Source organism: Delphinus delphis, chromosome 7, assembly GCF_949987515.2.
Source record: "Delphinus delphis chromosome 7, mDelDel1.2, whole genome shotgun sequence".
NCBI lineage: Eukaryota > Metazoa > Chordata > Mammalia > Artiodactyla > Delphinidae > Delphinus > Delphinus delphis.
Window position 1 is genome coordinate 16,596,190 of NC_082689.1, and position 15,017 is coordinate 16,611,206.

The 15,017-nt window shown below is 41.5% G+C and overlaps 1 protein-coding gene across 1 annotated transcript in view; it reads left to right on the forward strand.

Moving 5' to 3' along the window:
* EPHA4 (EPH receptor A4) overlaps positions 1 to 15,017 on the forward strand; it is a 143,432-nt gene that overhangs the window by 73,788 nt on the left and 54,627 nt on the right. Inside the window, exon 5 of the mRNA XM_060016042.1 lies at positions 6,315 to 6,653. Within this exon, the coding sequence (XP_059872025.1) occupies positions 6,315 to 6,653 (339 nt within the window). The remainder of the gene's footprint in view (positions 1 to 6,314; positions 6,654 to 15,017) is intronic.

The window sequence follows — 15,017 nt, forward strand, 5'->3', positions numbered from 1 at the left end:
AGTCCTTTGCTTCTGCTGTAACTTGGCTACAGTTTCTTGGGGACTTCATACTGTCAAACTCCTGTCAACTGAATGCAAGTTGACATCCCACTAGAAAATAATAATTACCCGTTGTAGCACCTTCCACCAGTACCTGCTGTGCGATACAGAAAGTCTTTCACACCCGTGAAGCAAATGGATGTTCATTAAATTTATCCACGGTGGCAAGAAATACAGAGGCCATTTCTGTCAGAGCAATGAGAAACCCAAAACATAGGCCATAATATTTTCTGTATTTTATTCCTTGCTTAATCAAAGAAAGTAGGTGTAACTCGGACTTCAGAAGCCAGAGTTGTTACCTGACCTGTATAAGTGTGTAAATCAGGGGTGTGATCTCCTTAGATTAGTTCAGAGTATGCTTGAAGTCCCTAGAATTATGTGCAAAATTACGAGTCATCATCTTTATGGGAAGAGAGTGCTTCGCTCCTATCAAAGTCCCTGTAGCAGAGCTTGGGAAACTATGGTCTGAGGGTCAAATTCAGCTGCCCTTGTTTTTGCAAATGAAATTTTCTTGGGACACAGTCATATGCATTTGTTTAGGTATTGTCTTTGATTGCTTTCAAGGTACCATGCAGAGTTGAACAGTTGCTAGAGAGACCATATAGCCCATAAAGGCTAAAATATTGACTATCTGACCCTTTACAGAGGTCTGTTGAATGTTGTCCTAGAGGGTTAGTAAGTTAAGGGTTATTGCCTTTGACTTCTGGTTCTAGTAGTTAAGCTATTACCCATGCCACTAAATTATGTTAAAAATGTGAAAGGCATTCTAAACATGAGAACTTTAAAATAGTTTAGCACGCTAGCCCCATTCTTTGATGCAGGAAGAGACAACCTTAGGCTTATATGTGAATATCAAGCAGGTTTTACAAATAAAACCAAAAATGTAAAGGAAGGATATTTATTATCCCCTTAAATATACTTCAGTATTTGATTGATTTGTATTTTAAAATGTCTTAATTTTGCTCATAAAAGTAAAATTAAAAGAAAAACCATGCTTCTCTAAAGGCTAATAAGGAAAAGGCCCATGAAACCGTTAAAATTAACTGTCTTCAGAGATAAAGTTTTCCAGAGCTTCATGCCTGAAGAAATCATTCCCTGAAGTCAAGATGGAGGAAGAAAAGTCATAATAACCAATCCCAAATTAACAAAACTTCAATTGATAGAGCCCACATTCTGAATTTCCAGCCATACTGGCTGGTTGTGGAGCTAGAAAAACAAGAGAGGAAAGAGTACTTGCCCTTCCGTCCTCCTGATGCTCACATGGTCCATATTTAACTTCCTTTAGTCTCTTCCTTCCCCCTTTGATTTCCTGCCCCTTCCTTCAACTATCCAGGAGAGTATCAAAATGAATCTGAATATTTCTTTTTCCTCCCTCCTCTAGAGCAGGTGACAAATACTGGACACAGTAAATATTTGTTGAGTAATTAAATGATTCCACAGTCCCTCCTAACAGAAGAAACCACCTCTATATGATACATAGCCCTCCCTACTTGTTCCAAAGTATTTTTTAAATGTAGAAAAGAAGAACTTGAATTAAACTAGCTACTCTGAGATACTCGTTTACAGGGCTTAATGGTAATGAATCAGTATGTGAAAAGCTGGCTAGTACAGCCTTATCTCAGAGAAGCTTGTATTAATTAACAGGCTTAAAATAACATTGTAGGTAGATGGGCAGAAGATGCATTAGAGGACCTTGTTAGTTTTCCATCCAGTCATTTGTGACTCCTCAAAAGTTTATTGAGCTTGCTCTGAACTAGGAATCATAGGAGATACTGGGAAATGAGGAAGACATCAATTCTTCTCTTGAGGAGCACACAGACTGTGATAGAAACAGATATGTACTGGGTGTCTGATTAGCAAGACCCCTTTACATGTTCCAAACAGAGAAGGAAATAGAAATAATGCCCTGAAATATGGAATAATCTCATAAGCAGGATTACTGCCAGTCCTACATTGAGACTAGTAGTGGGCAGTTTGGGAAGACATAAAACCCTATAATTCACAGTGACCTGCAGCTACCTGATGTTGGTGCATACTTGGTACATACGATTTCAATATGGAGACTAGAAAATTAAATGGTACGATTATCCCTATTAGTTATAAATCTCATATTTGAAATTGGAGACGTTTAGAGGTGGGTATATTTCTGATGAGAAAGGCAAGCATTTGTCAGAAATTTAATTGTTCCTAAGTATCTAGATATGATGCTATTACCGAACCAAGCTTGGGCCTGCTCACCTGACCTGTGGCAAAACCAATCTACTGACACAAGGTTGTGGTGAAGGAAAGTACAGCATTTATTGCCAGGCCCCAAGTGAGGAGAATGGACAGCTAATGCTCAAAAGACTGGAACTCTCTGATGACTTTCAGGGAAGGGTTTCTAAAGACAGTGTGAGGGAGAGTCTCAAGGTATGTGATCTGCTCGTGCTCAATTCTCTGATTGGTTGATGGTGAGGTAACAGGGTGATGTTTCGGGAATCTCAGTCATGGACCTTCTGGTTCCAACTGGCCTGGGGTCTAGTGCTTGTGTCAGCATGCAATTAGCTTCTTTTACCTGATGAGGGTTTTAGTATCTACAGAACAAGTCAAGGTTGTGGTTCAGGATATTAACTGTAGCCCTTGAGGAGGAATTAAAGGTCCTTGACTTTGTTTTATGGCTAAACTATTATTATTTTGTCTCACTTGACTGTTTTCCTTTGTTTCTGCATATTCTCACTTCCCTGATTAAATTGCTCTTTGGAACTCGGGGAAGGCCTAGGAGGCTAAAGCTTTTCCACACACAAGGGAGAGGGGCCATGGGGATCTGTCCCCGGGAAGGCCCTACAGAGTCCTGCTGGGTTTCAATACTTTAAAAAAAGAGTTAAGTTTTTTCCTTCTGGATGCCTTGTGTTTATTGAGAAAACTCAGTGTTACTCATGTTGCCTGTATTATTCTCTTTAGTCCTCTCTACAGGTAATTATTTTAAGATGCTGCCGTTAAGTATGACCGTTGGGCCCAGATTGACTTGGCTGTATTAAAGGCCATGCTGTTTTTTTCATTTTCTTGAGAAGAGGATACTTTCTTTTCTGAGGAAGAGGTGGCCCTTCCCTAGACATGGAAACACACCTGATGTGTTTACCATCTTTTAATGGGCAAAGTTTTTTTGAAAAGGAAAAACTCAGTACAACCACCATTGTGATTTTAATTTATAAAGCAAGTGTGCTTTCCCAGGTTTATGCAGAGGCCAAAATAATCCTCTACTAGGTGCACACTCCTATTATTCCTTCCCCCTACCTCAATTCTCTGGCTATAGTCCAATGTGTAAGCTGCTGCTGTGCCCCCATGTAACCATCACTCCTTATGGCAACAAAACATAACACATACGCAGTACAAGTCACCAGACCATTCGTGGAGGCAGCATTGAACTTGAACTTGCTTAGTTCTCTGTCTTCTGTTGAGCATTTGCCCCAGGGTAGATTCTTTAAGAATCACTGACCCAAGGAAGAAGGCTATTCCGCACTGCGTCTTGTTTTAATGCCAGCCCTCCATTTTGAAATCCTGCAGCATCTTTGTATTTTTTTTTTCACGTAGCAGCGTTATATCTCTGAGTCCTGTGACCATTTAGTTTTCTGCTCCATTTCTTCTCTGTTTAGACGCTGCCATGCCCCGTCCTACATACTAATTACTGACTTTTTGCTTCTGTGCTTGATTCATTGTGTCACATTTTCCCATGTGAAAGTGGACTAGGAACCTTGGCAAGGAGGTTAATGCATTTGAGAGTCACTCTTATTTAACCCTGAAAGTCACAGCAAAATAAGAACCAGTGGCTTGACTCATTTTATGAACCAAGCTGTGGTCAACTTCAGCGACAGACTAGCAATCAATGTCACTATGATGGAAAGAAACACGTACAGAATTTGAACAGGATTGAAGATACACCTTCCCTTTTCCTATCTTTACCTCTCAAACTTTGGCTGAAGCTACTGATTTTGTTGTTATTTTACCCTTAATGTGGAAATAACCCCAGAGTGTGGGAGTTAGTACTTTGGGATTTTAGTTGGACTCTGTCACTAATTAGGTTGCGTGAACTTTCAGTATTGTCAACTCTGCTTTCTGGCTCTCAATTTCCTCATCTATAAAATAAGGCTATTTAGCCAAATGATCTTTAACATCTTATCTGGCTCTAGGAGTCTGTGATTTCAAATAGCTCTAATCATTTATTCAAAAAAACATTTACTTAATCCTGTTGTTTTCCATTACTCTACTAAGGACCATAGATATAAATTTGGAATCTAAACAAGAAGGAAATTTGTGCTTCCTTTCTGAGGACCTCTGTGGGGGCAATCTTACCTTTAACACAAATTTTACAGCACTGTCTTTCCTTTAAGGTTCTCAGGATGGGGACCAGGTCTTAACATTAAGAGAGAGAGGTTGTCGGTAATTAGTCTCCCAGGGAGATTGGGAGGTCCTGCTTACCTTGTTAAAATAGAGGCTTCGGGCTTCCCTGGTGGCGCAGTGGTTGAGAGTCCACCTGCCGATGCAGGGGACATGGGTTCGTGCCCCGGTCCAGGAAGATCCCAGATGCCGCGGAGCGGCTGGGCCCGTGAGCCATGACCCCGGAGCCTGCACGTCCGGAGCCTGTGCTCCGGGAGAGGCCACATCGCTGTCGTGGGAGAGGGCACAACAGTGAGAGGCCTGCGTACCGCAAAAATAAATAAATAAATAAAGGCTTCAATTAAGTTGTATAAAGAGAAAAGGAGAGTGAATTACCCTTATTCAATATTATTACCAAAATCCTTTAGCCATTCATCACTGTGAACTAAGTAATAAATACTGAACATGACTCCTTATTCGTAAAAGTTACCTCTTCCAATTCTCTGGCGATGGCTAGTCTGGAACAGTATATTCCGTTATGGTTGACTAGGTAAAGCTTCTCCTGACCTCATGCGGGCTTCTGGTTAACCTCCTTTTTCTGGGGAACATGGACACATTTCCCTGAAAGCAGTCATTACAAATATATTAGAAGTAGAATAGAAACAATAAGGAAGAAGCCTCAGATTGTCACTGAAACTTGCTTTGGCTCTTTTCTTGGAACACCAAATTGGGAAAGAGGAAAGAAAAGAGAGAACCTTCCAACTGTTGCAGTGAGTCAATACTTTTTCCTAGAGTGCAGCAGGTATCTTTTAGACCTTTGGAATCAGCTCAGACTAGGAAAATTCCCCCTTTTCTGTTTCACCCTGATTCTTCTCCCTGAAGACAGTTTGTGTCACAACATCTTGGCATAGAGACTAATCTACGGCAAGAATCGAGATGGTTCATCGTGAGTCTGTGGTCTTATTTATTGTTACTATTTTTAAACCAACCATTTATGTTGTTTGCAATCAGTTCTGTTTCAAAACAGCCACTGCCATCAGACATATTTTGGAAACCTTTGATGTCAGTGGAAATGTGTATCATAAGAAGAGCCTGGTGCAGCCCTGGTCGGTTGAAGGACAGGACATGGGGTCTTAGGAGTCTTTGCACAATCCCTGCCCTGGAGTTGAGATTTCTCAACAACTGTACCTTCGACATCTCTGCAACCAGGTTAAACCAGTTCCTACTTAATTAACCATAAACAGCTTAACTTTCAACTGCCATGTCACACTGAAGAGGCACATCTATACAGTGCAGTTATTTTTATTCCATATTGGTGACGCACTGTACTTAGGAATCATCATTTATCTTCAGGAGTGGTATATAACTATTAATTTACCAGAGTCCCACAACAGCCCTGGGAATTAGAAACACATTCGTATACCCATCTTTCAGATGATTAGATTAAGACTAGATAAGTTATGAGAAAAAAAGCCTGGCCACTTCAGATGGAAAGTCAGGCTTGGAGCCCATTTGATGTAGAGCTGTTTCAAGTCTCACAGTGGCAGTCAATGCTACATTTGTTTGTTCAGGAAGGAGAATGACACTCACACATACAGCCTTCAATCATATTGCTCTTTTTTTTTTTTTAATTTTTTTGGCTGCACGGCTTGTGGGATCTTAATTCCCCGACCAGGGACCAAACATGTGTCCGCTGCAGGGGAAGCATGGACTCCTAAACACTGGACCACCAGGGAATTCCCTATCACGTTGCTCTTTTAAAAGATTTTTGCTGGCTCGATTTGCTTTTGGCTTTCTTTGCCAAACAGGACCGTCTTGCTTCTTGTAGCTGCAGAGAAGAATATAAGCTCCAAGAGATTCCAGAGGCTAGTTTCAGTTCTTGATGTGATAGTATGTTTTGTTTTGTTTCTTTCTTTTTCCAGGTCCACCATCTGCTCCTCTAAACTTGATTTCAAATGTCAACGAGACTTCAGTGAACTTGGAATGGAGCAGTCCTCAGAACACGGGTGGCCGCCAGGATATTTCCTACAACGTCGTGTGCAAGAAATGTGGACCAGGTGACTCCAGCAAGTGCCGGCCCTGCGGAAGTGGGGTCCACTACACCCCGCAGCAGAACGGACTGAAGTCCACCAAGGTCTCCATCACTGACCTCCTGGCTCATACCAACTACACGTTTGAAATCTGGGCAGTGAATGGCGTATCCAAGTATAACCCTAGCCCAGACCAATCTGTGTCCGTCACTGTGACCACCAACCAAGCAGGTAGGGATTGGCTCCACTTTACCGTCTATCTAAACATTTATGGAGAAAGAGCTTGTGTTGATATCCATGAAGGATGCTAAAGTTCTCCAGTTGAAGAAGAACTACAGGAATCTAATCATAAACCTGTGAGCTGCAGTGTAATACAAAAGATACTTAGAAGGATGTTTATTCATTCAGCATATATTTTTTTGGATACCAACTGTGTAACATGCATTGTACTAGGTGGTGGAGATTAAATGAAGGTTAAGACAGTGTCTGGTTGAAAACAGATGACATTGGGTTGGGTCATTCCATGCTAGACTTCTCTTGTAAGGGATGCGTCTTGGCCATTTTAATCACAAGGTCATGGTCAGATATCAGCACATTTACATATTATTTAGGAATATAAAGTTGATTTTTACCAACACAGAGTGCTATATTGGCATTTGCTGTATTTTCCAACAACAGCATTAGTGGATGTAGCTTTGATCTTGTTTTTTTATTTTAAAAATTAAAGAATAACTGACACGGGTCTTTATTGGAATCACCAGGTGGTGAGCCTGTGAATGATGAATGGTTTAATGGGTAGCTTGCTCTGTGTGGTTGACAAAATGTTCCTTCAAACACATACTACTTTTGTAGCCACTTTCATAGTTAAATTCACACTTGACAGGTGGAGGAGGAGAGTTAATTTGCCTTGTTTCCTGCATCACTTTCCTCTTCTAATTCAGATGACTGGAAAGCATTTTCTGTTCATGGAGAGTTTCTGCTGCGGTAATTGCAGAACTGTTATCCAATCTTGAATATCAGGTATTCCAAAGTGTGAATTAGAATCTAGATTTCTAGGCTCTGCTCCTGACCCACTTACTCCCATTCTTCCCCCAAAGAAGTTTCCACACTTTCTCATGATAATTTTCCATTCTGGATTTCTACCACATGTTTCACATTGCCACCTCCGTGTTATTTATTTCTGGGGATTTAAAGGGGAGGAGGAAAAAAGGACTGTGGTTTATCCTTTTGTGAAGCTCTTAAGAACAATCCACTTCATCAGAAAAGGATCATAAATTGCCAACAGTCCTATCGCCTCTTAGTGCACTGCTCCCTTAGATGAGAGTTTCAGTAAGTGCACTCAATAGTTAAGTAAAATATGTCTGTACTGATTGACTCCATAGTGAGAAGTATTCCAGTATCCCAATCCAAAGTCATTCTTTTTCCACTTTTCCCTGAACTCTCTAGAATAAATAAAAAGTTAAGACTGAGGGAAGATTTTGCATTGGTGCTAGACTGACAGATCTTCCCAGAAGGTAGTTTAAGTCACACAGATGTGACCAGTCTTCAAAAATATGTGGTGTGAACAGATCCTCTTGTTATGTTTTTGCCTTTTATTTCTGCACTTCTAGGATGTGAACACTGTTGTGGTCATCGCTTTTATTTCTCTACAAAGGCTAGTATGATTTAGGAGGTTTTGGGGGTTTTTTTAAATTATTTTTTTAATCAATTTATTTAATTAATTAATTAATCTATTTTTGGCTGCTTTGGGTCTTCGTTGCTGCGCGTGGGCTTCTCACTGCGGTTGCTTCCCTTGTTGTGGAGCACGGGCTCTAGGCGCACGGGCTTCAGTAGTTGTGGCACACGGGCTCAGCAGTTGTGGCTCATGGCTGTAGAGCGCAGGCTCAGTAGTTGTGGCGCACGGGCTCAGTTGCTCCGCGGCATGTGGGATCTTCCCGGACCAGGGCTCGAACCTGTGTCCCCTGTATTGGCAGGCAGATTCCTAATCACTGCGCCACCAGGGAAGCCCAATTTAGGAGGTTTTGATAGCATCACAAGGACTCTGTGAATGCCAGCTTTTTATTAGTTGTCTTTGGGAAGAAGGCAGGAAATACTGCACATAGGTCCTGGGAAACCTAGGATGTTGAGTGTCTCTGAGTTACAGGGAGCCAAGAAGGTGCAGAGTGGTCTTTGCACCCCTAGAGAATCTGGTTTATGATTCAATCAATATTCTTATGTTCAGCTCCCCTGTATTCTTCCGGCTATCCTCCAGTACATCACTACTTTGTGTTCTTAATGGAATTAAAACTAGGAATGGACCTTTGAAGCCTCAGCTGTACAAGGTGAAGTCATTCTCTTTGGCAGAGGGTAGCCTCTGGGAGATGTGCTGAGGACAGGCTTGGCTCCCACAGATTTTGTGGGGAGACTTCTCTGACTCTGTATATTTAAAGATTTAAGCCCCAAGGGACTATGTCAACCCCTACCAAGCCAGAAGGCACAAAGAACACAAGGAAGACAGGCCAGAAATCCTCCAGAAGAAGAAAATGTGCAAAAACATTATGCCTGGGAAGGAAACAAAGTCAAAGTTTTATTTAAAAAGTAGGTGTAATTGTTCTAGATCTAGAGAAATGGTGGACAGGGAATTCCTCTGACACAATGAGGTTTTCTCTGACACGGCGAGCAGTCCTGCCAGGAGGTTTGCTGAATAGGACAAAATTCCAGCTCCTTATTTTAATTTTCGTAAAGGGTAATGCTGGGAAGCTGTTCAAAATTAAAAATAAATCTTTCAATAAGGAGACCTCCTATGTGGCCAGCCAGAAGGCCCCTGCTTAGCAGAGAGTCGTGTGTGTGCACAGTGCCGTCTCATTATCCCACAGCGATTTGGAGTTCACTAATTCAAAATCATCGGGATGGTTTATCTTTGACTAACAAACCTTTTCTTCATAGTAGTGCAGATTAACAATGTAGGCCAAAATTCTGGATGAATGTAGCAACCATAAACTCTATCAAAGTTCCCCTATACATATTTACGTACACACAATTATATTCTAATTGCTGTTGTTCTGATCATTTCATTAAATTAAATTCCTTAGGGACCTCTAGAGGCAATGATGTCTCACTCTATAAGGAATACATAGAATAAATGAATGTTAGCTTTAAGCACCTGGAGGCCACCAAGTTTCATGGCTCTGCATTTTTGCTCTGTTTTCACAGGGTCCTTTCTCTCACCGGTGGTAACATATTTAAAAACAAACACAAAACCTAGAATTCCTGGTTTTATCATCACCACCTCTGAGACCGTCACAGCTGAACAGCACCGTGAAGGTGAAACTCACCTAAGCTCGTATCAGAGCCAGCACTTGAACTTGGGGAGAATCCTGCCCCCGAAAGGAGAAAGTTGCTTTCTTTTAAAAGTATCAGATACTTAATAGCATTCCTGTAGTCAGCTTGGCATCTCCCCATTTGTGAGGCCAGACTCTGAGTATCTGAGCCTGGAGATGGGGGTCTAACTGGGCTTTGATCATGCAGTTGTGGGATGTGGTGTGAATGGGCCAGTGTTCTCACGTGGTTATTTAAACCATTCTAACCCCAATCTTACAGTTGGTGTCTTAAGGAGCTAATAACACCCTTTTCCTCCCCTCCTGAGTTCAAACCCAACTGACACAGAAGACAAGACAAAGCTAACTCAGAGTGCCAGCTTTATTGCCGAACAGCTGATGAAAGGATGTGAGCTTTGTATCTACAGCCAAAAGGGCTGGATATGGTGACACGGCCCCAGTGTCACCCAGGGACAGTGTAACCCAGCTGGCTGACTGCAGGCTCCTTCCCAGGACAGAGCCTGCTCTGCTCAGGTCACCCGAATGTCTACGACTTCTCCCAGATCCTCTTCCTAAGCCTCCACCCGCACCCCAGGCCAAGAGCATGAAGTAGAGGCGAGGAGAAGGCAAGGATGGGGAGGCTTCAGCAGAAGTAGCCCCAGAGGAAAACATCGGACAAGGAAAATGGATGTTCTCCCTACACTTACTTTCCTCCATTGCAGTCCAAACGGAACAAAATGAGAATCCCTTGAAAACTCTTTCTCCTTCCTCCATCTTCCATCTTTTGTTTTGGAAGAGATGGTGTTTGTTCCGTCTTTTGTTCAGGAAGAGATGGTTTTGATGCTTATGAAAAATGAATAAGCAGACCGCTGGGTGATTTGTTTTCTAGATGACTTTCCTTCAGTTTACTTTTACTTAAGTGGACCATCTCAAGGAAATGAATGCAGGATGTGTGTCTAGGAGAGAGAAATGCTGTATAAATGAAACAACGTTTTCCTGACCAAGCAACAAAACTGTGACTTTTTGCTAAAAATGCTGTGATGGCAGCCGGCAGTAGACCTTAATATCACCGAACCAGTTTTCACTCTGCACCCCCTAAACCTCCCCCAACACCTGTCTCCCAGCTCTGGGGCCGGACCGAACTCTAGGTTCTTTTGTTTGTTTTAAATCGTGATGAACCCCTATGGCTGATATTCTCTACTTACACCAAGGTGCACCCAGGACAACTATAACATTTTGACTTTTACTTTGCATATGATGCTGTTCTAGAAGCTTTACAATGAAAAATACGTCTGATCATCTCTCTTTAGCACGGATGTCATGTCCTAGTGACAAAACATCTTTAACACGCTGGGTATGGACAAGTTCAGATATTCAGTGGGTTACATAATTATTTGAACCTAGCTAATCTCTAAGATCTTTTCCAATTTTAAAATTCTGTGATTCCAGGAATACACCCATGAGCAATGAAGTATGGGCTTGAAGGAGGGTTTCATTTCCATATGTTGTTCAGAAACTGGCTCTTAAGGCAATTCCGAGAGTGGGAAAACCTTCCAAAAATGCTTCAGCAGAATTACCAGAATGCATCTGAATCCTGCCTCTGCTCCATCCTTTCAAGCTGTTCTTCTAGGCTAGGTGTTCCACACCCCTCCCCAAACATTAGGCCACGCTGGGTGACATTTTTTGGTTGTCAAAATTAGGAGGATGGGGAGTGCTATTGCATCTACTGGGTCAAGTCTAGGGATGCTGCTAAACATTGTAGAACGCACAGGACGGCCCCACGACAAAGTATCTGGTCTGAAAAGTCCATAGTGCCAAGATGGAGAAACTCTGCTCTAGTGCTATGCTGGAAAACCAGATTTTATGACTTCATAGCAACGCCCACCTTCTCAGAGTTCCGTCCCCCAACCTGTCTTTGTTTGGGTCCATCGCTCCATGCTGGGAACACAGGGCTCACAGCACTATTCTCAGAGGATAGACAGTTATAAAAGGCCCTCTGGGGCCTCTTGTGAAGAATCCTAGTTGCTTTGTCATCAGATGAATTGGTGCTGCTTGTCAGACTGGCCTTGTTCCCTAGGATGGACCATTAAGAAAACTGCAAGAAAAAAAGAAAAGGAAAGAAAACTGCAAGAAAATACCACATTGACGATAAAGTGGCAGGAACCTCATTGTAATGCCACTGCACAGCACAGATATTCAATACCCGTCTGTTGATTAACACATTTATTTACAGTAAAAACAGTCAGTGAATGTTCTTTGTCAAGTAGTGATAAAGTTAATAAAACCAAAATAATGAGAAGAGAAAAGAAAATAACTAAGTACAAGAGGCATTCTGTCTTTTATTACTCAACTGGTAAGTTCCCATTCTCTCATTCTTTCTTTCTTGGCTGTCTTTTAATTAGACATATTATGTTATTTGAGTGGGATAATGGGGAACGGTGGGAATTCTCATCCCCACTGGGTATAATTGCTACTTGTCTTCTAGATGGTAAGAGGACAGCTTCAAGAAGGTGTTGGAAGAAAGGGAAACATCTTAGAGCAATTGTGTTAAGCAGTGCGCTCCAGGCATGGTAGAATGGGGCAGGTTCGGTGGAGTCTGAAGCTTAGACAATTTTTGTGTGATTTCAGGAAAAGATCTACAAATGTACACATATCAGATGAAGAATCAAGCTTTGGAAAGGGCCCGTGCAAGCTTCCTTAGCTTCAATATATAAAATCCTGCCTCTTAGTTTTATGGGACTATTGTGTAATTGTGCCTAAAAGTGCAAAGAAACAAGAAGAAAGTAGAGATTGCAAGAAGTCCAGGTTGGCTTAATAGGAAAGGTGATGTAGTGCAAGGGTCATACTGGAGTGGTTCTGGCCTATAGCTGGTGGGGAGGGACAGCGCTGGATGGACCTCAAGTGTGGTTTGAGATCCAATTTACCAGCAGAAAGCACAAGCAGAATGGTAACAGGTTGCTAAACCCAAATGAGATGTGAAGGATCTGGATTTCCTATAAGCTTAAACAGGAAGGAGCAGATCGAGGAACTATCTGTTGATATTTTTTGAGGGACAAATATCTGGCTTCTGTTAGTGCTTTAGAGCAGGGGTTGGCAAACCAGAGCCCAAATCCTGATCCCCCGCTTTGAAACCCCCTAAGAATGTTTTTTTCTATTTCTAAAGGGCTGAAAATAATCAAAAAATAATATTTTGTGAGATTTGGAAATTATATAAAATTCAAATGTCAGTGTCTGTAAAGAAGTTTTATTGGAACAAAGGCCCACTTATCTGTGTGTATGTGTTGCCTAAGACTGCTTTCCCAGAACCACAGCAGAGGTGAGTTCCTTTGGCAGAGTTGCCTGCACAGCAGACATATTCACCATCTAGATCTCTCCAGAAAAAGTTTGCCATTCCCTGCTCTGGAGTACCAAATCAAAAGAGGATGACACTGCAGCAGGCAACTCTGCATCTGTAAAGCAAAAGCAGGCATAGACAATATGTAAACGGGCGTGGCTGTGTCCCAATAAAACGTTACTTACAAAATCAGGCCCTGGGCCAGAGCCAGTCCTTGAGCTGGGAGGTAACTGGCTTTAGGGTCCATGTTCTTAACCATTACCCACATCGCATCAGCCTATTTAATCCTCACAAGTTTATAGTGAAGATCAAATGTGAAATCACATGCCCAGCTTCTAGCAGGTATCCGATTAACATTGCCTTAAAAAAAGTTTAAACTCAGTATTTGGAAATCTTACTTCAAATTGTTACCCCTCTAGTTGGAAGGTACCAAAGAGAAGAGGTTGAAATGCTGGTGTCATTTGTCAGAAACGACTCCGGCACAGGATGGCATGAATTGACATTTAGGTTCATCTCACATTGGAAACAATTTTGGTATTTAGTAAGACAGCTTCTTTCTAGAGGTTTTGACTCTATGAACAAGATTTCACAAAAATAATTAGGATTTCAAACAGGCCTTGACTTTCTTGTACCACAGATCTTTTCCCAATGACATCAGGTTTTTTTTTTTTTAACGTCTTTATTGGAGTATAATTGCTTTACAATGACGTGTTAGTTTCTGCTGTATAACACTCAGGTTTAAATATAGAATGTGGCACATGCTGGAGGGACTGTTCTGAGGGGGCAGTGTTCCGGTTCTCTTGAAAACATGCATTCTTAGCACTGCTGTATGGTTCCTAGATACTGGCAGCATTTTTTAAAATAATCATCTGTGCTGCTTTTTAAGGTTGCTTCCTCACCGAGATGATGTCTCGTTTGCCTTTGATCTCAAAAAAGTGATGCTTTTTTTTTCTTACTCCTAAGAAATGTAAAGGAGAAACACATGATGAAACTAGTGAAGTCTTTAAGTCAGAAATCTTTCTAAAGACACATTTTAAAATTCTTCAAACAAATTGTAAGCAATTCCATTGAGAAATTTTGCTGAAAAGTTGTTTGTACATCCTCAACGGTTGGTATGCAATCGTTAGGACCTCTAAGGTGGAAGCTGGTTGGAGAGTCCTTTCTGTGCCGGGGTCATTATAGGCCTAAACGAGCACACAGTGGGCTTCAGAGAAGCCAGGCTGTGGTTTTCTCATTAACAGCTCTGATCCAGCCATGGGCTCCTGGTTTAATTTCGTAATGCCTAGGAAATATACATTTTAAAAATATGCAGTACAATTTTTTTTTTTAAAGAGAACCGTCTCTTGATTCTAACTTTATACATAAAATAATTTCATGCCTGTGGAATCTTGTTGCCACCCCGATAATTATTACGCATGCTCACTAATTATGATCACGATGAAGAATAAAAGAAACCGGCAGATAGACAACGGTACAGCTTCTTGTGCGTGGCACCAGGGTCCAAGAATCTGTATTCAGGGTGGGTGCCACAAGTCCTGGTGGGGAAAAAAAATAAAAAGCCTTCCAAAAGAACCTACTAAATTATCCAGCTTCAAGGTTGACTGAACAGCACGGACAAATAGTATGTCTGTAGAGCCTAGTGGTAATTACTGCGTATACCTAAAAAGTGGGTTGCATTTTTAAAGAGGTGAATATTTCACTCTAAGAAAATGAAAGTTTTATTTACACACCCAGAACTGAGAGCGCTATCCTTCCTGATTCTTTTCCCTTCACTCCTACATAAGTATACACACATGTTCATTTGTGAGAAGGGAAATCAGTTCACCAGCATTCACCCTAAACGCTTGACAGTCTTAATGCTGATTTGCTTTTCATTCCTTAGTGTTATGCTTGTTCCTTCGGACACCACAGCCAACTTTTACACCCTACGGAGAAGCCATCGAGAGATCTGAAAAATAAGTACGC